The sequence below is a fragment of the Globicephala melas genome, chromosome 18 (genome assembly GCF_963455315.2).
Source record: "Globicephala melas chromosome 18, mGloMel1.2, whole genome shotgun sequence".
NCBI classification, from domain to species: Eukaryota; Metazoa; Chordata; class Mammalia; order Artiodactyla; family Delphinidae; genus Globicephala; species Globicephala melas.
The window spans coordinates 11,098,481-11,125,735 of record NC_083331.1 but is presented as its reverse complement, the minus strand read 5'-3'; the positions used below and the strand labels follow the sequence as shown (position 1 = coordinate 11,125,735).

General features: G+C 34.3%; 1 protein-coding gene across 4 annotated transcripts in view; it reads right to left on the bottom strand.

Moving 5' to 3' along the window:
- NBEA (neurobeachin) overlaps positions 1-27,255 on the bottom strand; it is a 627,505-nt gene that overhangs the window by 312,860 nt on the left and 287,390 nt on the right. For all 4 annotated transcript variants that reach the window (XM_030882520.2, XM_060287860.1, XM_060287861.1 and 1 more), the window contains 2 exons: positions 21,004-21,065; positions 2,146-2,210 (listed from right to left, as the gene is read on the bottom strand). In XM_030882520.2, the coding sequence (XP_030738380.2) occupies positions 2,146-2,210; positions 21,004-21,065 (127 nt within the window). The remainder of the gene's footprint in view (positions 1-2,145; positions 2,211-21,003; positions 21,066-27,255) is intronic.

The following is a 27,255-nucleotide window of genomic DNA, read 5'->3' as shown; positions in this document are numbered from 1 at the left end:
ATTATAACTAAAAAGTCATCTAGATTTTCTCCTTTGTTATCTTCTATGAGTTTCATAGTTTTTCAGTTTACATTTAGGTTTGTGATCCACACGGAGTTAAGTTTTGTGAAGAGTGTAAGGTCTGTGTCTGGATTTATTTTTGTGCACGTGGATGTCCAGTTGTTCCAGCACCATTTGTTGGAAAGATTATTTTTGTTTCACAGTATTGGTTTTGCTTGGATACACTTTTTGAAAACCCTGATAACCCCACCAACTGGAGAATGCACCCCTCCAGACTAGGTTAAGTGCTCTGCCTTATGCTTGCATTAGTACCTGTAACACCCCTATCACAGCACCCTTGTGTTATTGTATGTGCTAGTCTAATGCTTGCCTTTCCTCCAAAATTTTGCACCATGTTTGTCTCATTCACTTCTCTATTCCCAGTGCCTATAATGTGTTTGGTATATAGTAGGTGCTGAATAGACATATGCTGTATTAATGTATACATGAGATGTTCTTGTGTATTTAGAGCTAGGCATAATGTTTCAATATTTGTTCCAAAAGCATCTTTATTGGAGGAACTATTAGTATAAAAAATGGAAACACAAATCTAGAATGGCACAAAGAACATTATGAGTATTTTGAGGTTTTCATGGATTAAAAATTTTTAAATATTATAACTACTTTCTATAATTCCAACTCCTTTCCTAAAACCAAACAAAATAAACTCCAAACACTACCAATGAACAACAAAACATTTTCAAAAGCTAAAAACCTCTATTAGCAAAATTTTCACTCTCCTCCTTCTCTGAGACAATAACCATAATCTTAATCTTAAATGTTGGAGCTTCAATTTGTTAAGTCTTCAGAGTTACTGATAACAGCATAATTTTTGTTTTTACTTCACAGTTGAAACAAATTAGCAAAACTAGGGTGTATGTGAAGTGAGAGATTTCTATAACTGATATGACAATGAGCCACCTGGGCAAAAGTTTTTTTTTTCTATTTTTTCATTGCCTGAAGATGGATAATAATTGTTATCAATTCTTTTCACCATAAAGTTTTACAAGAAGTAGAGTGTATTATTATGTTTAAAATTATTATTTATGCTATAAAAGAAAACTAATATTTTCCTGCATCTTTGCTTGGCAGTGAATGAAAAATTTATTTTAATATTTAGAGTTGTAGTATTATGACTAAAAGTAATGCAATCATAAAATATCTAAGTGAGAAATACACAATAAGATGAATTGTTATAAAAACAAAGGCTATTTCTCAGAATATAATACACGAACAAAAATACTAAATTGCATTTAATTTTTTTCAAAATGGGTTTTTATAGCATATACAAACTAAGTTTCAAAGAGTAGCTCATAAAATATTCTTTCATGACACCTCCCTTGATAAAGATAAATTTTACATACAGTAACATTATTACCTTATCAATTTAATTAAATCTGGTTTCAAAAAAGAAATAGATTACCCCAAATCTTCAGTCATTATTTTCCAAAGAACGCACTATATCATAGAAGAAACTCAAGTTGTAAAGGACGCAGGTCTTCAGCTGATAGAAGCTGAACATGTCAAAATAGTGACAGTTATATCTGTCTTAGTGTATCCATTGCCAATAAAGTATTGGAAAAATCATAGTGAAAAATCTTACCACAGCATCATTTTAACAATGGTTTAAATAGATTCCTAACCAGACCTTTATAGTTCCTATATTAAACTTCTCTCACATTTTTAGCTGGATACTAGATAGCATGACATGGTCGAATAAAACTATTTCACATGAACTGAGATGGGCTGAGTGAGGGAGTAAACACTGAACACGGCTCTGAAAACAGATGGAGTGGCAGATGGGACTGCAGATTGGGTTCACTTGATCTATGTAAAACAACTTTACTACTTGGTAAGACGTGGCTCAGATCTCACAAAAACCTTATAAAGTTTGTCCCTTTATTTCATACCTGCTTCCCCTCCGCCAAATAAAAATGTTTAACATTTTAAACTTTGCTCCTTTAAAGTATAAGTACCTGTGTGATGAATCATTTAACTAAAATATATTTTCTTACACATTTTTGGAACAGATGGTAGGCAAGAGCAGTCACCCAGTGGAATAAAATGTACACTGACTAGTTGTCTAAAATTTGTAAAATTAATTACCTTCCTTCATTGATGAGTTCAATAAATGCAAGTCCTGCATTCTTCTGAATAGAATTTTGCCATTCCTAAAAGGAGAAAGCAAACCAACTGTAAGAAAAATGAGCATGTAAACAAAAGTAACATCTGGTTTAAGGATCATGTTGATCCTAATAACTTCCACGTGATATTACTTCTAAATCTTTCTAAAAGATTTTTAACAAATGTTATTTTGCAAGAAATCAAAACTTTAAAAGCAGTCCTGTATTACTTAGTTAAAAAGGTGCTTTTGAATTCCCAGTGATGCCGACTAAGATAGAGAGTGAGGTCACAGGGACAAAACTCACTGTGACTGTAAAATATTGCTTGTTTTACACTCTTCCTACGGCATATCTAGAATATGCTTTAGATAACTTTTTGGTTATTATTCTAGTGATTTCAATGTTTTTGGTCTTTTTAATATAGCTGGCAAATTGAATTTTTTGGATTAAAAATTATATCCCTTTCAATGGTACTATAAATAATACTTGCCTAACATATTTTTATTGAAAATCCTTATTGATCAGTCATGCCACTCATCTATAGACTTTCCCTCCATGATTTTCCACTAATTAAGTGCTGGCCACAAATTCAGCTTGAGGAAACACAGTCTCCATGTCAACCCTTCACTCTGTTCCTGATCACTTTCCCTTTTAAAGCTTTGCACACATGCTGGGAATAAATGTGGTCCCCAAAAGTAGGTACTTAGGATGTAAACATTCTCTGTCCTAAGTAAATTTATGAAGAATTAGAAGAACAAATCATGAATCTATATTTCCCCAGGAGAGAGAATCAACAACTTGGAAAAAGGGACATGATAGTCTGGGGACAGTAATGATCTAATAAAAGCCTAAATGACTCTGTTTTTAGCAAAGCCATTGTGTTTTAGCTGCCATAACTTTTATCCAAATAACAAGATCTTTGTTGCATTTTACTGAACTTATTAAAACTTGCAAATCATTTTTGTCAAAAACAATTGTTGGCAACACTTTTTCCCACATTTTAACAAAATGACTTACTACTCTCCTCATATATTTTGCATTAATTGAGGCACAGCATTAGGCAAAAGTCTCCACAGAAGAATAAACAAAAAGAGGATAGAGAGACCTAGGCTGATTCTTCGGAACCATTCACAATTTTAAGATTAGAAAAAGCAGCGGTTGAAAGGGACAAGAAAGGATCTAGAAAAATTTAAGAACAGATGCAAAATATTATAGCACTATTCAAAAGAAAATAATCCATGTATAATACATTGGCTCAAGAAAATAAAAAAAAATACAAGACCCTTTAATCACTAATACCATTTTTTTAATGATTAGGAAGTTAAAATTCTACTGTATGTGAACTGCAAAATTAAAATATAGTAAACCACAAAGTATATGAAACACAAAAACAAAAGTACAAAAGTCAAAAAAGATGTCATTCCAGAGGAGGGTAAGGAAAGCTCTGGTGGTAGAGTCGGCACCAGAACCAGGGGCTGGCACTAGAGCTGGTGCTGGCCCGAGCTGCAGAGCTGGCCCAGGAGCGATGCCTGAGCTGGCTCTAGCTGTGGAGAGACTCTATCTCTGGGGCTACTGCTGGATATGTTGCTGAAGTTGGCACTAGGTGTATTGCCGGCCCTAGCTCAGACAGTAGTGCTAGAACTGGCTGTGAATTGGCTCCAGTTCTGGGACTGACTTTAATTCTGGCACTGGTGCCAGGCCTGGTGTGAGAACTGGAGATAAGGATGACTCTAGATCTGGAGCTGATACCAGCTCTAGAGCTGAAGCCAGAGCTGGCACTAAGAAGCAGCTGGTACAAGAGCTAGTGCTGGAGTTGGCTCTAGCTCTACAGCTGGATCTACCTTTATCCAAGAGTTAGTGCAGGCGCTGGCTCTAGCTCAGAGGTGCTGCTAGGACTCGTTCTGGAATTTGCTCTAGCTCTGGAGCTGCTGCTAGAGCTGGTGCTACAGTTAATAATGGAACTATCTCTATCTCTGGAGCTGGCTCTAGTTATATAGCTGGTTCTAAAGCTGATTCTAGTTCTAGTATTGCTACTGGCTTCAGCTCTGGAGCTGGAGCAGGTCCCAGAGCTGTATGTAGCTCTAGAACTTATGCTAGAACTGGCTCTAGCTCTACAGGTGCTAGAGCAGGTGCCAGAGCCGACACATGAGCTGGTGCCTGAGCTACTAATACACTTCCGAAATCATTACATAGAGTTGACATCCTGACATGAAAGACAAAGATCAAGACAACAGTACAGAAGGGATACTAGGGACAACAACAACAACAAAAGAAATCTGAAAATTTAAAAAGAGAACATAAAAAGAGACAGCTTAAAAAACAAAGTTGAAAACATCTCCCAGAAAATAGAACAAAAAGATAAAAGAGTTGCAACAATAAGAAGAGAGATAAAGAAATAAGGAAAGTGGAGAATCTTCTGATGAAAGACCAATATCCATTGAGTAGGAATTGTAGAAAGAGTGAATAGGGAACATGGAAGAGAGGAAGTTATCAAAGTAATTTAAATTATTTCCTAGGAATTAAGTACATGACATAATATCCCCAGCAAAGCACATCATCATAAAATTTTAGAACAGGGTTAAAGAAAAGACTTACAAGAAAAAAATTTCTTTATACAAGAAATCAAGAATCAGACTGACACTAGACTTCTCTAGAGCAAAACTGGAAAATAGGAGAAAAGAAAACAACACCTTCAACAGCACAAGGAACATAATACTCAGAACATTATACCCAGCTAAGCTATCGATAAAATATGAGGACAAAAGAGTTACATTTTCAGACATGCATAAACATTTATTTTTCAACCACTTTTTCAAGAAGAAAGAAAAAGAACCTACTGATGGTGTGCTCTGCCAAAATGAGGAGTAGATCAAACAGGAGAAACAAGATAATGTTTTGACAGCCCCAAAATCTCAGGGGCTTAAAAAACAAAAGTTTATTTCTTGTTCAATTTCCAAGTCCACTGCCCGTGTTCTGCTCTGCTTCATCACCATCCTCACTTTGGGAGCTAGACTGACAATGTAACCATTGTCTGGAACACTACAGGCAACCAAGGTGGAGGGAAAAGAAAAGAAGTTTAAGTATCACTGGCTCTTATAGTTTCTGCCCAGAAGTAACACATGTCACTTCTCACATTTCTGGTCAAAGTCACATGACCAAGCTTCAGTTCAATGCAGCAAAGGAGTGCAAACCCACCAAGTGCTCAAAATGTGGGAAAGAACCAAACGTGAACAACCCAAAACATGACTCTAAGGGAAGAAATCATATAAAAGGTGGATACAGATCTAAGAAACAGTTTACAGAACTATTGTAAAGCTAACACAGTTTCTGTGAAGAATCAGGAGAGACCTGTATGCACACTAACAGACTGTCAAGAAGGAAATAATTTCATCAGATTATAGAGAGGTTTTGAATAAGGAAGACATATTTTGAATGAAAATTTAGCATTGCAATGTATATATTTTTTCTTCCAGAATTGTTTTTGTGAAGAAGCAGGCAACATAATTCCTAAATTTCTTTAATGACAATATAATGCAATCGAAAGGCTTTGTATTTGAGTTCAACTCTTTCCTCAAGTTACAGAATTGCTCTTTCTCAAAGTTTCTTACCAAAGAAGAGCTCACATTGGGGAGAAGGATTGGAGTCTCATCCAAGAGAATTTTCTTGAAACTTTTTGTGATGGTGAGACTTTCTCCCTTTATTCTCCCAAGTTTTTCAGATTTTTCTTTTTTGAATTTAAGCATTAGAAACCTATCACACCGTTTGTATATTATCACACTGTCAATGTTGCCACATGTCAGAAAAGTCAGGTATGACGAACACTGGATCTGGCGATTAGAATGCAGCCCATTGCGCTGGGCTGATGAATGAAAGGGAATTGAGGAAGAGAAGGTTAGGTAACCGGAGTATATGCTTTCAAAGAATTCTGTGGAGAAAGCTAAGAAAAAATAGGATAGGAGGCTGAGAGAAAAATCGGTTCATAGTTTTTAGGGCGAAGAGACTTAAATACAGTTGTAAACCATAGAGAATGAAAGAGTCAGAGAAACACTGATTACAAGAGAGAAATGGTGACAGGGAAATCTTGAAGAAGGCATTAAAGAATGGGGTGTCCTGGAAAGGAATAAGGATACTTCTTTCTTCAGAAAAAGAGTAAAACTAGGGGTAGAAGAAGTTTTTCTTTTCTTGTTCACATATAAAATAGTCCACGGTATTCAGGAAGGGACCCTGACTTAAGTAACACAATTGTAAACGGTAGTGTAATTCTTTTCCAGAAGAGTGTAAATTCCCTGGTCTTATTTGCCTTGGTCTTGTGAAATGAAATGTGGTTTTAAATCTTAATATTTAATTTTTAGCACCAGCTACGGCATGAGACACATAAGTAATACTCAATAAATACTATTATTGGTGATTTATTGGGCAAGCTGCAATTCATGTACAATTCACCTCTTGGTATTATCAGAAATGCGAGGCCATATGACAGGTAATAAAACCTCTTAAAATGTTCCTGTTAAGAATGCTCATAACTAATTGAACGTAAGTGTTTCTCTACTCCCACAGAAGCATAATCTAACTGGGCTCTTCTTCTGTGGAGACATGAAAGAGCATTATTAATCACAGAAAGAAGAAAGGATCTCTCTCTCTCTTTTTTTCCATCCTCCATCCATAGGGAGGGAAGATATTTTCTGTCCTCCTCTGAGCCCAAGCAAAAAATTTTACAGACTCTATCTTGCTCTTCTGTCACCTCTAACTGTCCTGTTATTTCCTCAGACATAAGTAGATATCAAACACTTATGTGATACAGGATTTTAAGACAACAAAAGCCGAAATGCCAACTTTCTAATATAAGAGTTTAAAACTTGATAACTTAATAGTATTTTCCATGTCTCTGCAACTTCACTTTTGTATGTTTTATATGCACATTATATGATTAGATTTTAGATATTGTATCTTTGAAGGAAGAGCCATATTTTATTTGTCTGTGGTAACCACAGAACCAGAAGAAATAGATGATGTAAATTGCACAGTGACTATACTACAGCATTAAGGCAAAAAGAGTTCAATTCTAGAAGTTTAGCAACATTAGATGGAAAACACAGAAAAAATCCTTATGTATAAAATTTATATTATTATGTGTATAAAGTAGTATATTTTCTGGTATCTTTTTTCTAGGTTCTACTAGTTATTTGCTTGCCAAACATGAATATTTTCTTCTCTACCACAGAAGCCTACTGGTTATGTTTTAAGATGATATGGCTGGGAGTACAAGCGTAATTTTGCAGGCCTTGACCTAAGTAAGGACCAAGTAGATTTCACCTAATGTTAAAAGAGTATAATTCAGTTTTTGAAGATTTTCAAAATTCTTCATCAACTACAATAATCAATTTGGACAATTTCAATTTATCAAGTCAATTTCTGTTAACTACATTAACTAATACTAACAATTTGTAAGGTGGAAAAAATGTTACTGGTTGTCTTTCTTTAAGAAAGCTAGTTTAAAATTTTTATTTTTCAAACTGTGGTATGAGATCAAAGTCCCAGGCAGGAGACATACTAAGTCCCAGGACATACATATTCATCTCCCTGGAGTCTGGGAGGAAAAAAAAAAAAAAGCCATGTAATTTAATTTAAAATTATAAGTCATAAAAGAATAATATAGTAAAATACAAATTTTAAAACATAAGAGCATAGAATGTTCCTGTTACGGTGGATTGCATGGGTTACAGCCTGTATCACCCTTTCATCCACTGCATCCCAGGGGGCTGCTTCAATAGAAGAGTTAGAGAAGGAATGACTTAAGACATAAAAGTAGCAGTAAAGCTAGAAATTTTAAACATACATTTTCATCAGCTGTTTTCTGGAATTTTGCATGAGACTTATATATTTTAATCTCTCATTGTTATGGTGAATTTTAAATATATCTCATAAGGCAATGAGGAAAACACAGTGTATTTCTTTCAGCTACTTTAAAAAATGCTAAATGAGAAAGAGAAAAAGGGGAAACAACAAAACGTTCCTCACAAGATAAAGTATATTTTCCTTCTCAGAAAATCTTACAATTGAATGAGGGTTTTAAAGCGTGTTTAATGATTTCTGAATGACAGTTGTACAAGCAGCACAAATAATCAATTTTGAGGGCATCTTTAGTCGAAAAGTCTAATCTCTTTACATTCTTGGCAAAACACGGCATACAGTATTGGGTAGTAAACAAGAATGCCTAAGTGTAAAGAAGAAAATGAAATGTGAAGGAAAAAGTAACCAAAGTATAACAAACGGCATATTCTCCTTCGGGTATGCTATTCTGTAGATGAATTTTTAGATCTTACTCCTATGAAAATGGGCAATATTATAACAAGAATTTATGCTGGCAAAGCAATAAATCTTGTGTGTAAAGAGAAAATAATTTTAAAACTTTGGAAATGGAAAATGGGATCAAGCCTACATCATTATTTTCTCAGCACTTAATGTAACTTTTATTACTCATGGAACATTCCCTCTGAAATATAATTATTTATAACTTGTAGTGATTTCTCCCCACTAGATCATAAACTTGTTAATAAAAGAAAGGATCTTGTTTTATCTAATTATGCACATCTAGTAAGTAGCAAGTGTCTGGCATACTGTACATACTCAATGTATCTTTGCTGTTGAACTGAATTTATTTCTCCAAAATCTATGGTATCACTTAAATCTGTGAGTTCTCAATTCTGACTGAACAAAAAAATCAATAGGAATGTTGTTAGAAAGCACCAGTCATATTGGAGTAGTCTCTAAGGATACGTCGGGCCCAGGCATCAGTATTATTATAAAGCTTCCCAAGTGATTGTGATGTGAAGTCAGTGCTGAGAACCACTGACTGTGGTCATTTCTCCCTCTCAACACGACTGCACACACACACAAACCTCAACGTGCCTAACTTGCCAGCATGGAGCAATTTAGTTATTATGAAGTGATGTGTACTTTTCCCTTCAAATTGTTCAATTATTTAAATTCCTTCTACTCATTTGTAAAATAGTATGCTATTGCATCATAATTACATCATAATTATTGAAGCGTCTACATCTCTAAACTAAGGCCATTACTATAGTCCTTTCCAGCTCTGACATGGTATTTTATAACCATAAATGATATTTTTGTAAGACTGAAAGTGTTACCTTATAATGAACATGTAAAAAATGTGAGCAATGAATTAGGTTATGCAGTTATTATATTCCTTTACACTGAGGCATGTTTCAAAAAGTATTTCTTAAATGCATATTACTATGTAACTGATTCTAGAAGTTTCAAAAGAATAATTAGGTATAATATTGAAAGGGGAGATACGCAAAGCTTTGTGACAAGAAAAACACACAGCACACAGGAGGAACTGAGTGTCTGCTGTAGTTGCTGAGGCATAAACTACATTGAGCGTTAAGAAATGGGATATATATGGAAAGGGAAAGGAAACTTTAATCACTGTCCTAGCTCCCTAACAATTCTGACATGTAGAATTAGAGAAATTACTTAAAACAAGGCAAATGGATACATGAGAATGTATACAAAAGGATAATAATAATAACATCATCATTTCAACAGAGTCAATTTCTTGGCAATGACAGGAAAAAATGTATCTTTAAAAATCTTATCTACAAATCATTCCAAAGTCTTCTGCCATCTGAGAAAACACACAGACACACACACACACACACACACACAGACACACACACACACACACACGCACACACAAACACTGGCTCGGCTACTGAAGAAAATGAACAGCCATAAGAAAAGGTGTAAATTAAATGTGGGCATCAAATTTTTACCTTCATGGGGAAACATACTAAACTGGGTTTGAAGGCCTGCAGACAGCTGCCAAGTCTTTAGACAGTTTTGTCACAATTGTTTAACTCTTCTACATGGATGTATAACATTGCCTTAAGATGAAGGACTTTTTCAAAGAATTGGATATCAAGTTAAGGATCCTTTGAAACGAAACACTTTGAAGACAAATAGGTTCCAGAAGGATGACAATGAAATCCCTATGTTCTCTTCACAATCACTTTATGGCAGTTAGATAACCCAGTAGAAATATCAGACCCAGCACATAATATTTTCCCCCACTGGTTTTTCCTCCTCTCTGTCAGTTCAGCGCACACTTCTCATTCCCTTTTGTTTTGTGTATAATTAAGTAAACCAACTTAATGTCCTCAGAGACTTAATCCATCTCAGATTCTTTGAAAATATGGAAAATATTTCAAGGTAAAAATGGGAGGTTAAATTGAGATATTAAGTCTTCTGGAACTCCAGAATTATTTTTTACTTTCTATATCCTTCATGTCTACTTATCATTAATTGCCACTAAAAGAAGTAGGTATATTCCTCAAAAAATTTATAACAAATGCTCATTATAACTGGCATGCTTATAAATTCTTGCAATGTTAGAGAAATTAATAAGTACAAGGACTGAAGTAAAAAATACTATGCAGAGAGAAAAACAGAGATGAGTGTTTTCAATGTATGCAAAAAATAAAACTAATGAAAAAAATATGCAAGTATTCAAAGTATGAGTTTTTCATTTCCATTGCTTATTTTTATGAACATCTTACTAAAAGCATTGTAGGAAAAACTGAATGTAAGAAATGAATAATCAATGATCAGTACAAAGAGATGATCGATATGGTCAGCCACAGAAAAATCATTACACAACATGAAAATATACCAAGTTGATTACTAAAAGAAGAGTTGGTGTATCATATAAAGATAAATACAATGAGGTTTCCCAGGATCTCAGTATGTGGCTAAATTGTATAAATAAATTTAACACAACTTTTTATTACAAATATTCTTATGAACATATATACACATACACATATATTTATGTTTGTACTTATGATTAAAAATAATTTAGATTGTTTTACAATATATTTTTTAAACAGCATTTTCTGTAACTATGAATATATACAACATACAAACACATTTATATTGAGTTCTAGAGGATACTCCTTCCTTATTACCTGCTACTAGAAATGATCAGAAGAAATCAAGGAAATGATAAATTTATTAAATAAGAAAATAGAGGAAATGTTTCATATTTTAAGATCTACATAGGTAGGAAAACAGTAAAAGCTAAAATAGGGTTTTTAGAATGTAGTTTTGAAGAAAAAGAAATTTTAAAACTTAAAACCGGGAATTCCCAGGCAGTCCAGTGGTTAGGACTCCACGCTTTCACTTCCGGGGCCCGGGTTCAACCCCTGGTTGGGGAACTAAGGTCCCGCAAGCCTCGCAGTGCAGCCAGAAAAAACAAAACAACAACAACAAAAATAAAACCAATAAAACAAAATCCTGTACTTGTCTATAATCAATGAAATAACAATGGCTGTCTTTCTCTAATTTATATGATTTATCATGAAAAATATAATTTACATTTATATAACAGAACACATTTCTTAAGAGCTTACTATGTCTTTGAGTCATGACTGATGTACAACTATTTTATCTTAAGTTTATAGTACTGTTGGTATCACTCTTGATGATGGTCTTTGAATGTCATTTTTCTAGAGCTAAGAATAGGTGTATCAGAGAGTGATCCTCAAAACTTTATAACTTAAGAATAAGATACAGTAAAATATGAATATAAGGGAAATTATACCATTAGCATCGAGAGCTCTAAACTGTATACAACTATCATAAAAGTGCTGGGTATTACGAAACTACTATGCAAGTTTAGCTTGTCAAAAAACGTTCGTAGATAATCTAAAGATAAAACAGACATTTAATATTTCTCAAGATGTATCTTGTGAGACCTATTAAGAACCAATATTTTGTGGCTACCACCCATGCTTACACAGAAGCAAGAAATCATTACGAAAACTGCCTTATTTTCAAGAATAAATAGGGAGCAACCATGTTGCATTGAGCTGTTGATGCTTTGTTGTCTGCTTGGCTTATACACTCTCATATACCAAACTCGTAGCACACATGATCTTAATTCACGCCTTGGCAAAATAATAAATTATTCTATGCCACTTATCTATGCTACCATTTAAGAACAGCAGGAACTTCCAGTTTAAATCTTGAATGTTAAGACCCTGTGTACAACATTATCATGAAGCAGAGCTATGTGCAGTTATATTAAAATACTTTACATTTATTCATGAATAATCATGCAGCTATAGGCATATAAGCCAGCATGAGAATTTTAGTGTTGGAGAGAAACTTAGGAATTGTTCTTTTTAACCCAGTGCAAGAATCTTTAACACACGATTAGCTGATCTTTGCTTGAAGACCTACAATATTCAGGGCTTCTGGAATACCCTGTTCTATTTTTAGACCATATTAACATTAAAAAAATAAAAGCACAGATGTTCATATATGGAAGAAAGAGCTGTGCTGACCAGTACAGCATCTACTAGTCATGTGCAGCTAGTACAAGCACTTGAAATGTGGCTAGTGTGACCTGATATGTGTTCTAAGTATAAAATATATGCCTGATTTGAAAGGCTTAGAACCAAAAAAGGAATGTAAAATATTCCATTAAATATTTTTATACTGATTACATACATGTTGAAATTATATTTAGGTTAAATAAAATACATTATTAAAATTAATCTTACCTATTTCTTTTTTACCTTTTTAAATGTGGTTATTAGACAATTTAAAGGTGTATGTGGCTCACATTATATTTTGATTGGACAGCACTGCTCTACACTATCAACTGGAAAACATAATTTGTAAACTATTGCTGTTATAACAGCAATTTTTGCTTATACTAATAACAAGAAAAATAATTTTGCACTTACGTGTAGAAATATAATTCGAAAGGATACACATTAAATGACTAATTGTTATTACTCCTGAGTAGTGAAATTATGAAGTAACAGGAAACTTTATTTAAACTTGTAATACTTATTCTAAAATTGCTTTTCTTTTAATTTGCGGGGACTACTTTTACATTAAAAATCACCGTAGGCATCTATGCTCAACTGATGTTCAACAAGAGTGCCAAGACCATTTGATGGGAAAAGAATAGTCTCTTCAACAAATGGTGCTGGGAAAACCGGATAACCATTTGTAAAAGGATGAAGTTGGATCCCTATCTCATACCATACATAAAAATTAACTCAAAATGGATCAAAGGCCTAAATTTAGGGCCTAAAATCATAAAACTATTAGAAGAAGACATAGGGGAAATGTCCATGAGCTTGGATTTGGCCACGGGTTCAAAGACATGATACCAAAAGCATAGGTAACAATAACAAAAATAGATAAACTGGACATTGTTAAAATTAAAAACTTTTGTGCATCAAAAGACACTATCAACAAATGAAAATAACCCACAGAATCAAAGAAAACCTTTGCAAATCATATTTTTGATAAGGGTTTAATATCCAGAATAAATAGAAAACACCTTCAACTCAAGCACAACAACAAAAAAAACAATTAAAAATGAGAAAGGACTTGAATAGGTATATGAAAAGATGCTCAACTTCATTAGTCATTAAGAAAATGCAAATCAAAACCACAATGCATGCTCACTAAGAATGGCTATAATTTTAAAACCAACAAATAAAGAAAAATAGAGGGAGAGAGAAAATAACAAATGTTGGAAAGGATATGGAGAAATTGGAACCCTTGCTCATTCCTCATAGAAATGTAAAATGATACAGACATTATGGAAAACTGGCAGTTCCTCAAAAAATTAAACACAGAATTACCAAATGACTCAGCAATTCTACTCAATTATATACATTATACCTAATGGTATAAGCTTAAAAGAACTGAAAATAGAGACTCAAATAGATACTTGTTGTCCAATGTTAAGAGCAGCATTATTCGCAATATTCAGAAGGTGGAAACAACCCACTGTCCATCAAAAGATTAATGAATAAACCAAATGTGCTACTGTACATAAAATGAAATACTGGTGAACCATAAAAAAGAATTCAGTTCCGATACATGTTACAACATGGAAGAGCTTTGAAAACATGTTAAGTAAAACAAACCAGACAAAAAAGAACAAATATTGTTTGACTCCCTTTATATGCTATATAGAGAATAGGCAAAACATAGAGACAAAAACGTGGATTAGGGCTTCCCTGGTGGCGCAGTGGTTGAGAGTCCGCCTGCCAATGCAGGGAACACGGGTTCGTGCCCCGGTCCGGGAAGATCCCACATGCCGCGGAGCGCCTGGGCCCGTGAGCCATGGCTGCTGAGCCTGCGCATCCGGAGCCTGTGCTCCGCAACGGGAGAGGCCACAACAGTGAGAGGCCCGCGTACCGCAAAAAAAAAAAAAAAAAAAAAAGTGGATTAGAGGTACCAGAGTCTGGGAACAGAGATCGGGAGAATTACTGCCTAGGAGGTGCAGAGTTTTGGTTTGGAATGTTGAAAATTCTGGGAAATAAATAATGATGATGGTTATACAACACTGTGAGTGTAATTAATGCCACTGAATTGTACACTTAAAAGGACTAAAATGGCACATTTTACGTTATATTTGGTTTGCCACAACAAAAATAAATAAATCAAATCATCTTGGGGACTGTGTTCTTCTTTTACTCATGAATTAACTCAGTAAGTAATTAATAAATATTTATACTAAGTGCTGGACACTGCAAGATGTGGAGGACACAGTGAGGAGCAAAACGGAAGACTTCACTGGCAACAGAAACATAAAATGAATTTTGTTATGGTGTAAATCTGTAGCATAACTGAAATGAACAACATTCATAATGTGACCCTGAATGACTCTAAAGCTTTGTCATCCTTAAGCAGCCTTTCTTTTTGGATAGTTTTAAAAAATTCTACAATTCAAAGATATCTCAATTAATGTTAAATAAATATACTGATGAGACTATACAATACTTATTTTCTCCATTGGTTGAATGAAATGCTTCAGATAAGGAGGAAATACTTGGCATGATGCTTGCTCTGAAAGAAACTCCAATGTAATGGATAAAAAAATCATACTTTATCACCTATGAGAGCATCCAATTAAAACCTGTAAACAGGTACCTATATTTACTATCTAGATACATGCACTTCAAATGCTGAAGGGAAGGATGGAGTGATTAAAATCATATAATAATAAACCAGAAAAGCTTCATGAAAGAAAAGAGTTTGAAATAATTGGGAAGATATGAAGTAATAGTAATAATTCCGTATTTTGTATTTTGATAGTGGTAGTGGTTACATCAATATAAGGATTGAAATAGCATTGATCTATACACACACAAATGAATGCAGACAAAGAATAGGGAAAGCTGAATGATGTCTGTACCCTAGTTAAAAGTACTGTACCAATATCAATTTCTTACTCTTGATACTGTATTACATTTACATAAGATGGTGCTATTGGAGAAGGCTGGGGAAAGGGTACATGGGACTCTGTGTACTATTTCTGCAACTTCCTGTGAGTCTATAATTATTTAAACAACAACAACAAAACCACAGAAAAAAAAATGATCATGAGGAAATGTGCAAGAGAAGAAAAAGAGGACAAAGAAAATTACCTATTATAAGATATTATATATAACTTACTATAAAATAAAGTATGTTGAAATATGTAGGATTAAAGAGAAAAAATCCACCAAAAAGCGAGGGAATATACAAGTGGTAGGACAATGAAATATACACCGTTGTTTTCACTATTTTTCAAAGTTGTCGTAATGTGCCTGAAGAATTTATATAATGTGAATATAGAAAAATAAAAATAGGGGGAAAACAAACAATCAAAATAACTGGGAAGACAGGAAAGGGCTGGACATTGCAGCCAAATGTGGAAAGGGGCTTTAGTCTAGGGAGGTGGTCTGTCAGTATTCAGGGAAATCTGTTTACCTCAGAATATACTACATTCCTTCTCCTGTGCCACAGAAACTATAACACTCTTAAAGATTATCCTGCAGAAATTGGTAATTATCTTACCAATTTCTTTTTGTCCCAATTTTGGTAGAATTATGAGAATTCAAACATGAGAAAAGGACTGTCGTTTCTCTTATATTTTACTATTTTCACACAGATGAACTCAGAACTTTTGTTCATCCATCATTTTCCTTCTCTGTTTATAATTCAGGTTGGATATGAACTAATCATTATACAGGGATGAAAGTGTTGTCTCTTGTATGGGTATCATGAACTACTGAACACTATTTACAAGTTAGAAATTTCTTATCAATCTCAATTCTAGGCTATCAACATACTATAATATTTTATATGAGAAAATACTCTCGAGGTATACTGCCTGGAAATGGGTAATTCCTTATATCACAAATAAACCCAGATACATATACTGTCTAGCTACTTAATTTCTGATGCACTCCAAATGAGGCTAGTCACTGGTCTGAGCACGTAGCAGGTTCATTTCTCGCCAGATCTTTGCTTAGAGTGAATCTCCTTCTCTGCTTAGGCCGTGTAGAAGGTCTATTAACTTCAAGGGGTCCATCTTTAGTCCATCTTATTAAAGCCTTCCATGAAAATCTTATTTTTAGTTCACAGGATCAATTTTCTGAACCACATATAGTTAGCACTTGATTATATTCAATTTAAAATATCATGCCACAACCACAACTTTTTTATTCTTCCTTGATTTCAAATTCAGCTACATAAACAGGAAAGTTTCATGGATAACACTAGACTTTAAGAAATAGAAGAATGTATCAATAAATTTTTAGTAAAGATTACAATGCTAAAATAAAAAGGTAGTCACTAAATAATTAAATGTGACATAATTTCACCATGATAATTAGGATTTCATATTTCCAAAGATGCTTGAAAAATGTAGTTCATCTGTAGTTTTCTTAAATTTATAATCTTCCTATTTTAAGCACCAAAAATTCTTTAAATATTGAGTACTTATGAATAAATATTCTTTAGTAGGCCTCTATATTCATCTTATCTATGTCTTTGTACCTCAATCTTAGGTTTAATATAATTAAAAGAAAAGTATGTCTTTATCTTTGCAACATCTGACTAAACTGTATCAAATTGGAGAAAAAATGAAAAATTTAGAAGTTCAAAGGCTAAATCATTTTAAAAAAGGAAGACTGTTCTTCAGTTGTGGTACTTTTGTAAGTGCTGTGTTTAGAGGTCCTGGGTTATATGGCCTTGATCACATCAGTGAAGTCACTAGAACCCTTTTTATTTAAGTATATGAAGTATTTAAAAAAGAATAAAGGCAAACAAAACCACAAAATAATTCATGTTAGTAACTTCATACACAGATCCTAAAAAGACTTGCAAGGCTGACTTCTACTTTATGTTACTTATACATTTTTGGGTTTTTATTGAGAATAAAAATGATACATTAAGCATACATTTGCTTAATCAGTGCTTCAAGTCAGAAAGTACTTAAATACTGAGAGACATTATTTTTTTTACATAAAAGTTTCTCAATTTATAAAACATTTTTTATTGACAGATAAGGCACAGAAAAATGCAAGTGACATCTGCTAAGCTTTACTTATGAAAACGTAAAGAAATCCTACGGGATAACATCACTCAATTTTTCCTGGAGTACCTCTGATGGAGACTTCCTAAAAAAAATCTGGAAATAATTAGAAACTATTATAGTACCTTAAAAAGTTTACTTGAAAACTAAATCTGCTCTTCATCAAAGAACACAATACACTCAGAATAATGTAATGGAAAAATTAGGTGCACATATAGACTAATGAAAAGCACCTCAACCACATCTGATTGTAAAACTTAAAAAAAAAAAAAAAAAAAAAAAGTTGATAGAGGACAATAGCAGACGGTGAGATACTGAAGAACTCCAGAGAAAACTATTCACTGATTAAGCACTGATTTTTCAAAGCACTACATATTAACTATTTTACTCCAGTTCATTTTACTCCCAATTTTTTTTAAAAGATACTACTAAGTGCACTTTAAATACAAACTGAAAGGAAAGAAGAATAGTTAATTCTTTATGTCATAAGATCTACAGGAAAAAGAAAAATATCCATATATGGTAAAAAATGTTTTGTGTATCTGTGGAACAATTAATGCAATATAATGATAATGCTAATAGCATCTTAAAACTTAAAATGTGTTTTCCACAGAGACCTAAAATTCCACTGGGGGTAGACTGGATGGCATGTCCCTTAGAGTTTAAAAGACTGTCCATATGAACTGAATTATCCTTGACAAGTACCTTCAGACACTTGTAATACGATCTCATGTAAATTTAGACCATATTTTACACACAAACCACTGGCAATAGTAAGTTTATTCAGGAGCTCAGATAAAAAGGAAAGAGAAGCTGATATCCTTAATAATATGTAGTAGTTAACATGAAATTTCCGAAATCAAAAGCATAAAAATAAAAGCATCTAATGAAAGAAAAACTAACGCTGTGAGAAATGTTACATTTTCCTTTCCATTTTCAGCCCTTAGCTAACTGTTTTATCCAAATAAAATGCTATGCTTTCATGTTCTATCCAAATTTAGGGGGGAAAAAGCATATTCTAAGCAAGTAAATAAACCAGAAAATTTCATTTGCATTGAAAACTTATTTTAACCAATAATTAAATCACAGTGTGGATAATATCTTAGCTGTATTTCCCACTGTGGGAAAAACATATACATGCAGTTCATCAAGATAGTAACTCATTCAGATTTTCAGCTCTTTTATGAGTCCTAGTAACTGCTCATCATAAGAACATTGAGCTATCAATACCTACAAAGGGCTGACTGTAAAACAGAAGAAAACTCAAAACTCTGCAGCTTTAAAGATTCCTCAGGATTGCCTGTGCCTTGGCGCAAAGACAGCTTACAGAACTATGCTAATTCTACAGGGATCCAGCTCCACTGTCAAAAGGATGTGTTAGGTCTGTAGAGGAGAACTCAGCACTGGCAGTGCTGCTGCACCAAGCAACCTCCGCAGCATCAGCAACTGTATTATTACTGTCAGGAGCCTGCTGCTGCTGTGTGGCCTGGCTAATGGGTTACAGTATAAATCATCATGAAGTTGAGTAGTAGAGAAAAGAGCAGACTATTTTAAGAAACTTTGACAACATGTCCATTTTGTGTGTGTTCTCGAAAACCAAGGTTTTATACATCCGTTGAACAATGGATGATCTTCAAAAGACGCTTTTATAAGCTAATTGTAAACTAGAATAGTAAACTCCTCCCACCTGAACTGCGTTGAAGGAAGATTACTCATTTGTTTCTTTATTTTTTAAAAACATTTTTGTGGAAAGCAAAGTTCCAGTTTAATAGAAAATAAAACAACTGGAGCTTTTTTCAGTAAACAAATACATTTTTAAGTCACTTAAATGAGGTATATTTAATCAATTAACCACTTAAATATTTAAAGCACACTGAATTATTTTAAACATTCAACGTAAAGATCAAATTGAGAGACATGTTTGTAATATTGCTTTGCTGAAACACTGAAAGTGCACTGCATAGAGGGCTTAAATTTCTCACTCTTCCTTTCAATCAATATCTGAGGCAAAGTTTCATCTCTAGGGCCCTTAATGGCAGGAATTCCTGGAGCCAGCAAATGAGTAATGTTAAACCTATGATTAGATGATGAGGCCATCAAAGACACTAGACCCTAATGCTACATTCTTCTTTATTTCTCTGAACTGCAGTGAAACCAAGAGCTAAGGAAGAAGAAATTTTACACTATATTTTCCCCATAAAACCATGTTTTTTTAAATGTGCATTGTCAAGAACCTACAAGGTCCAGACAGATCTCACAGAATGTCTCTCGAACTCAGGACTCTGGCATTAGGTAACAATTTTCAAATGCCCTGCAGATGAACTCTTGCCAGGAATGCTGTTTTCTTTAACTTCTTCCTTATTAATATTCTTTCTGGATGAAAAGGGGAAAATGGACCTAATGATGTCCCTATGAATATATTCTTGAAGAAAGTAAACCTGGAGACTGAAAATTACTGGGTAAGTTTTTGGTTCTTTTGTTTCTGCTGATGCTTTAAAGGATCAATTGAAGCCATATTGTTGTTTATTTGGAAGTTAGTTGTGGTTTTAGCCAGACCTCAGGTCAGTAACTAGAAACAGTATAGATGTATTTTCCTTGCTACTGAGGAAATTAGAGATAATGTAATAACTACTTATTACAAACACACTTAAGGTCTTTCTATTCTCATATTACAAAATATTTAATACTTATGTGAAAATCGGGATCACTAGGAGACTTGGGAGAGCTGGCAAGAAGAAAGACCATTAGGTCCCTATTTTAGTTATCAGAAAAATGTTACATATAATTTTCTCATAATTGCTTAAAAAAACAACACCCAACAATTATAATTCTATTTTTAATTCTGATTATTAAAGATAAATAGTATAAGTAGATTTTTAGAATTTACATTTAAATATACAAATTACATTAAAAAAGGGAAAGCAGCAAGGTATCGTATCAAAAACCCCTCACTAATAAGCTATATTTTATACTTTGGCTACTGCAACAAAAAAACCTCTAGTTTTCATTATCTATAAGAGTGAAAAAGAAACCATGTAATTAACAATGAACATCAAAATTATAAATAATACTGTATCATTTTTAAAGGATGGGGTGTAAAGATGGATATCAAAAAATCTATAACAAATTATATATACATATATTTGCAGAGATTAAAAAATAGGGAACAACAGAAGGCTAGGTAGGTGGGAAATAATAAGACAGCTAAAGGGAGGGAAGGGAAAGGGAGACTAAATCAATATTTGCATGGTAAGATCATCTACATAAATATAAATCTCTATGTAATTGATTGCCTTCATCTATGAAATGATAGAAATTTTTAAAATATATAAACATATACATATATATTCACATACATTCTTTTGTTAGTGACAAAACAATCCTCATGTAGTTTAATGTAATCAAGCGATTGAGATTTCGTACCTGAGAACAAAGCAGCATAACAAGCTCAACCACAGATGTGCTGGACTTCATACAAACAAGGCCTACAAGGAAGAAAGGTTAAAACAAAATGAAATTACAATGGTAGAAATCATCATTCTAAGTTAATTCATTATATAGGTTTTAACTTATAAAATCTTTCTTTAAAGTAAAATTCCTAAAATGAAATGAATGGAAACATTCATTAACATATTTTTATAGCATTAATTTCAAAACATTCAGATATTCAAGAAGATGTGAAAAATACTAAAGAAATTGACCTCAGGCTTGGGTTATTTATTTGGTCAAGGCATTTCTTATATTTAAACAAGGTGGGGTAGCTATCAAAATTGATAAGCTAGTTAGAACTCTTTTTATTCCAATGACATTTGCTATGTTATTGTTTCCTGGAGCACAGAACAGTAATCATTGAAGACCTGCCTAAATTTTCTTCCAAAAAACAAAATTAAAATAATTTACAAACAGGTAATTACCCACTGGTTGTCAATTGTTAAATGAATTTTATAATATTGAAAAATGAATTTCACATACAATTAACATATTATGAAATACTTGTAAAATATTCCATTGTTCTGCTTCCAAAGTCTCTGAATAGACATCAGAAGAAAAAAGAATTAAATGTATTAATACATATGTAATAATGGCTACTACTCATTGATCACATATTATGTGCTGGGTATTGTGTTAATGTACAAGAACTCATTTAATTCTCATTTATATTCTGTGATGTGCTATTATTATTACAATTCTACAGGTAAGAAAATATTCTTAAAAAGTTTAAATGTTGATTATTCGTCAAGACTTCAATTAAAAAGATGACTTCTGTATAACATAATAAGAAGGCAGATCATGATTGTTAGTATTTTTAAAGTGCCAACATATAGAGAAAGATGTAACCAAGGATTCATAACAATCTCTGGTAGGAGGAGAGTATATTCATCATGATGTCCGCTAATTTAAAATATATTTTTTAAAATTTTTAACTAAGTTTTTATTTATTTATTTATTTTTTGTGGTACGCGGGCCTCTCACTGTTGTGGCCTCTCCCGTTGCGGAGCACAGGCTCCGGACGCGCAGGCTCAGCGGCCATGGCTCACGGGCCCAGCCGCTCTGGGGCATGTGGGATCTTCCCGGACTGGGGCACGAACTCGTGTCCCCTGCATCGGCAGGCGGACTCTCAACCACTGTGCCACCAGGGAAGCCCTAACTGTTTTTTAAATTAAATTAATAGACTAACTTTTTTTTTCTTTTTATATGAAGACAAATATAATCAGTAAAAGCCCTGTATAGTAAGAAATGCCATGATCTTACATTAGTTGTTGCTAAATGGCAAACTAAAGCGAAACCAGTTATTTTTTCTTCTTAAGGTGATTTCAATAAAGAGTCTCAAATGTCTTCCAGACACTAGCATGTATATTTATTGTAGGTAGTCGATAAATACCCTTTTGTGCCCATTCTGCTAACAACTCTATCCTTAACGTACAGCCCTACAAAACAAGTTGTAAAAAGGCACCAGGATTCCATTTTATCAGATCTTTGGGCAGACAGTTAACTAATGAAATAAGAGGCAGATGTGAAAAGCTCATTTAAGAGACAATTGTTGCAACTGATCAGCAATTCTCATGCTCAGGAGCTAGAGAGTCAGAAAGATTAATGGGACATTTATCACCTGTTGGCTACTCAACCACCTGAAATTCTGACAAAGAAAAACTAAATAAAAGGCCAAAGGACTATGTACAGCAAAAGGATCATAAATAAAACCTGTACTCCATATCAATTTAGATTTTAGACTGTCAAGCTGTATAAAGAATGATTAGACTACAAGGCTATATGATGAATGATTATATAAAGAATTTTTCACTACATATTCTGTGTACTAGAGTTTTGAAATACATAACTTGTACAAATTAGGAAAAACATGCAATTATATTCATTTCTCACAGACTAATTTTAAATGAACTTCTAAAAAACTGCTGTGTAACAAGAATATTCATGCTTCTTCCAAACACATACTATCATTCCATCATAAGAAAAACAAATGCTCCATCAATGCTTTGTTCAAAGGAAATGAGAACAAAATGACAGGATAGCAAAACTGCAGTTTGTAAACAGCACTCTAGGTACTTTGAAAAAGGCCATTGTGATTTCAACTCAATAGACCCTTGCACCTTTACTAATGTGATGTAATTAGAATGAACAGAATGATAATGGATCCTACTCAAAATAACAATACGAAACAAAACAAACAAGCAAAACCTAAATTTGACAATGAGAACACAAGCAGAGGCAATTTTGGAAGACTTATCACCTTTCAAAAATTATATAATCATTTTGGTTGACACTATTTCTAAGTGTTAACAAAAGTATTACTAAAACAAATAGATTTTTTATTAGAGATATGAGATACTGAAGATATCTAGAGATATTGAGACATTTAATAGAGCTATTGAAAATACAAGCATTGTCTGATGACACTAATCCTTGCACATTCTCTAAATAAAAAAACACCTATATTTGAAAATTTAAGGTGCAAGTAATAAACGTGGTTTGGTATAACTTTAACCATAAGCTCAAGAAAGCCAAATTTATCTAGCGATACTATACTCAGGCTATATATGCACAAGGCAAATATTTAAAATTGTTATGTCTGAAACAGGTTGAGTTTTTTTTCCTTTTTGCATCTGGCAACAAATTCATAATCAAACCAACTCATTTGATATCTCCTCATGAGTAAAGGATAGTGTTAGCACTCAGGAGATTAATAAGACACTATCTACACCTTCCCAAGGGCTCCATCTTTTAATTCCAATCTAAGATTATCTAACGTTTACATAGAGCTTTGGCTGCGCTGGGTCTTCGTTGCTGTGTGCGGGCTTTCTCTAGTTGCGGTGAGCAGGGGCTACTCTTCATTGCAGTGTGCGGGCTTCTCATTGCAGTGGCTTCTCTTGTTGCGGAGCACGGGCTCCAGGCACGTGGGCTTTAGTAGTTGAGGCTCGCGGGCTTCAGTAGTTGTGGCATGGGGGCTCGGTAGTTGTGGCTCATGGGCTCTAGAGTGCAGGCTCAGTAGTTGTGGCACACGGGCTTTGTTGCTCTGCGGCACATGGGATCTTCCCGGACCTAGGCTCGGACCTGTATCCCCTGCACTGGCAGGCAGATTCTTAACCACTGCACCACCAAGGAAGACCTACATAGAGCTTTATCATTTACAAATCACTTATATATGCTGTCTCATTGGATTCTCTTAACAACTCTTTGAACTAGTTATTATCACCTCATGTGAGAGATAAAAAAATGAAGGGATTCAGTGACTAGCCCAAGATGTTTCATACAGTAAGTGGTGGAACTGGGACCTGAATTCAAGTCATTTAACTTGAAAGGCCATTTCGTGTTTGCTGCAGCACTACTTAAATAATTTGACACTAACAGGATGGCAACATGTGACGATGAGAAAGGTCATAATGGTTAATTCCAACTTGGGTGATTTTGATAGTTTTCTTGGAGAAGGTAGCATATGTTGGTCAGACATGGGGACCAAAAGCTTAAGCAGAAAGTACAGAGGGAGCAGGGGACGAAAAAACTCTGAAAAGACCTTTGTAGCTTGGGCGACTGGCTGACTAGAATACAGGGGGGTGTGAAAGTGGGACTGGAGCGCTACAGTAAAATTCAAAGATAGATAAAGATGGAAAGAAAGAAAATTACATGTTTTTGAAAGTTAAGAGGGGAGGAATGACACTAGGATCAGTTATGGCATCCCTATTCCATGATGACTTTTCTTACCTTGTCAATTAAGAAGTATCCCCTACGGAAGTGATACAAATGTGCCCCTCCAGCAAAAATCTAGTTAGAAGTGTTGGCCAGTTAACAGAACACTTTCACCAGGAAATGTATATTCACCAGAATAACTATTCTGACTAGAAATACCAGTCCAATACTGTGGACCATACTATCTTACCAGTATAAAGTGAACCCATGGAATGTAGATAGTCAACATGTGAGAGAAAGAAGCCTGAAAATATAGGAGGTGCTCCAGTGGTGAGGAAACTGTCTAGTACAAGCTTTTGAATATACTATGAACTACACTGAAACATTGTTCAACGTTGTCTGACTGGCCAAGATACAAGTACATGAGAAGTTGAATTAGGTAGACAAATTTGAGGTGGTCCAGATCCAGGCAGCAAACACATACTGGGTACAGATGAGTGAACGGCCACCCAAATAAATCGCTGGCAGTGTTTTTGGGTTTACACTTACTAGGGGTAAAAAGTCAGTTTCTACTTTCAGAACTACATTCCTCTGCCAATAAAACAAACAAACCACCACCAACAACAAAACCTCACCAAATCCCACTAAATTGTAAAATGAACATTAAGTTAAAAGCTTGACCTTTGGGATAAAACTATCTTTCTTTAATAAAAGAAATACTGAAATGTATTGTGATGCTGTTTTAATACACAGCCGTCAGAAACATTCGATTCAATGTGTGGGTCTGACTTCATGCATCTGTAGAATTAGAAGATCAAATTATGACACTTAAAAATAGTGTAGAAAAATTCCATCTCTAGCAGGATGCCCCTTATGGTGGGAGGTGAAGCATATGAAGCGTTACGGTTACAAGAGAGGAATTATACTTACAGCTGGGATGCATCTTCTAAGGAACATCAAGTTTTCTTTCAGCAAGGGCCCTCTTCCAAAAGAGGAGAGCATTCACATCTATGACTAGGGCAGTGCTGAGTATATTCTCAATAAACTTTAGTTAAATGAATTAAAAACCATCACTAACTGAGGAAATATACAGTTGATATATATTTATACAAATAAATATAAGTTGATGAAGAAAAAAGATTTTAAGGAAAAATAAGAGTATTTTTTTAAGAACAAGAGCGCCATTCAAAAAGCATTTATTTTTACTTATTTATTTTTTTAACATCTTTATTGGAGTATAATTGCTTTACAATGGTGTGTTAGTTTCTGCTTTATAACAAAGTGAATCAGTTATACATATACATATGTTCCCATATCTCTTCCCTCTTGCGTCTCCCTCCCTCCCACCCTTCTAGGTGGTCACAAAGCACCGAGCTGATCTCCCTGTGCTATGCTGCTGCTTCCCACTAGCTATCCACCCTATGTTTGGTAGTGTATATATATCCATGCCACTCTCTCACTTCGTCACAGCTTACCCTTCCCCCTCCCCATATCCTCAAGTCCATGCTCTAGTAGGTCTGTGTCTTTATTCCCGTCCTACCCCTAGGCTCTTCATGACATTTTTTTTTCCTTAGATTCCACATATATGTGTTAGCATACAGTATTTGTTTTTCTCCTTCTGACTTAACTTCACGCTGTATGACAGACTCCAGGTCCATCCACCTCACTACAAATAACTCAATTTCATTTCTTTTTATGGCTGAGTAATAAAAAGCATTTATTGAACTTGTGTCTTATGTGCCAGATACCCCGCCAGGTGCTAAGTTTAAAAAGAAGTGAGGAAAGTGGGAGTTTATATAAACAAATAATCATGACACAGAATCGTAGGAAGGACACAGAGAGTACAGAGTGTTAGACACACAGAAAGGGTAGTGAGCAGCTCTGCTGAGGAGAATTTATAGGGAGTGTGGCATCTGAGTTGGATGATGCTAACCCTATCTAGGCAAAAAAAGGAAAAAAGGAAAGTCATCCGAGGTGACAGAGAAACATCAGAGGTATAAAGAAGCATGACATTGCTAGTAAAATGGAATTGGGATGCTATACTGCGGAGTGCAGAGGATGGAAGGTGGTGAAATGAAGATGGAGGAAGAGAGGAAAGAGAGCCATCTATGGCATCCTATTCCTACCGGCAACAGGAAGCCACTGAAGGATTTTAAGCAGGGGCAGACAGAATTCGATCTATTTTGGGAAGATCGCTTCTGTCAGTGGAATAGGAACTGTCTAGTCAAGATGATGAAAACCTGAGCTGAAGGCGGCAGCAATGCAAGCAGAGACAGTTTGAAAGACATTTTGGAGATGACAATAAAATACTCTGGATAACTGAATATGACATTAAAGGACAAGGTAAAGGAGCAAAGTGTGAATAAAACCTTTAAGTGAGAAAGGAAAATAAATGAAGGAGCAGGTTTGCAGAAAGAAAGTGAGTTTCATCCCAGACAAAATTTAGAATATAGGCAAAAAAATTAATTTTGATATTTAAGATTATTTGTTTTTTAGGTATGGATGCTATAACCCTGACAAACCTGATATAAA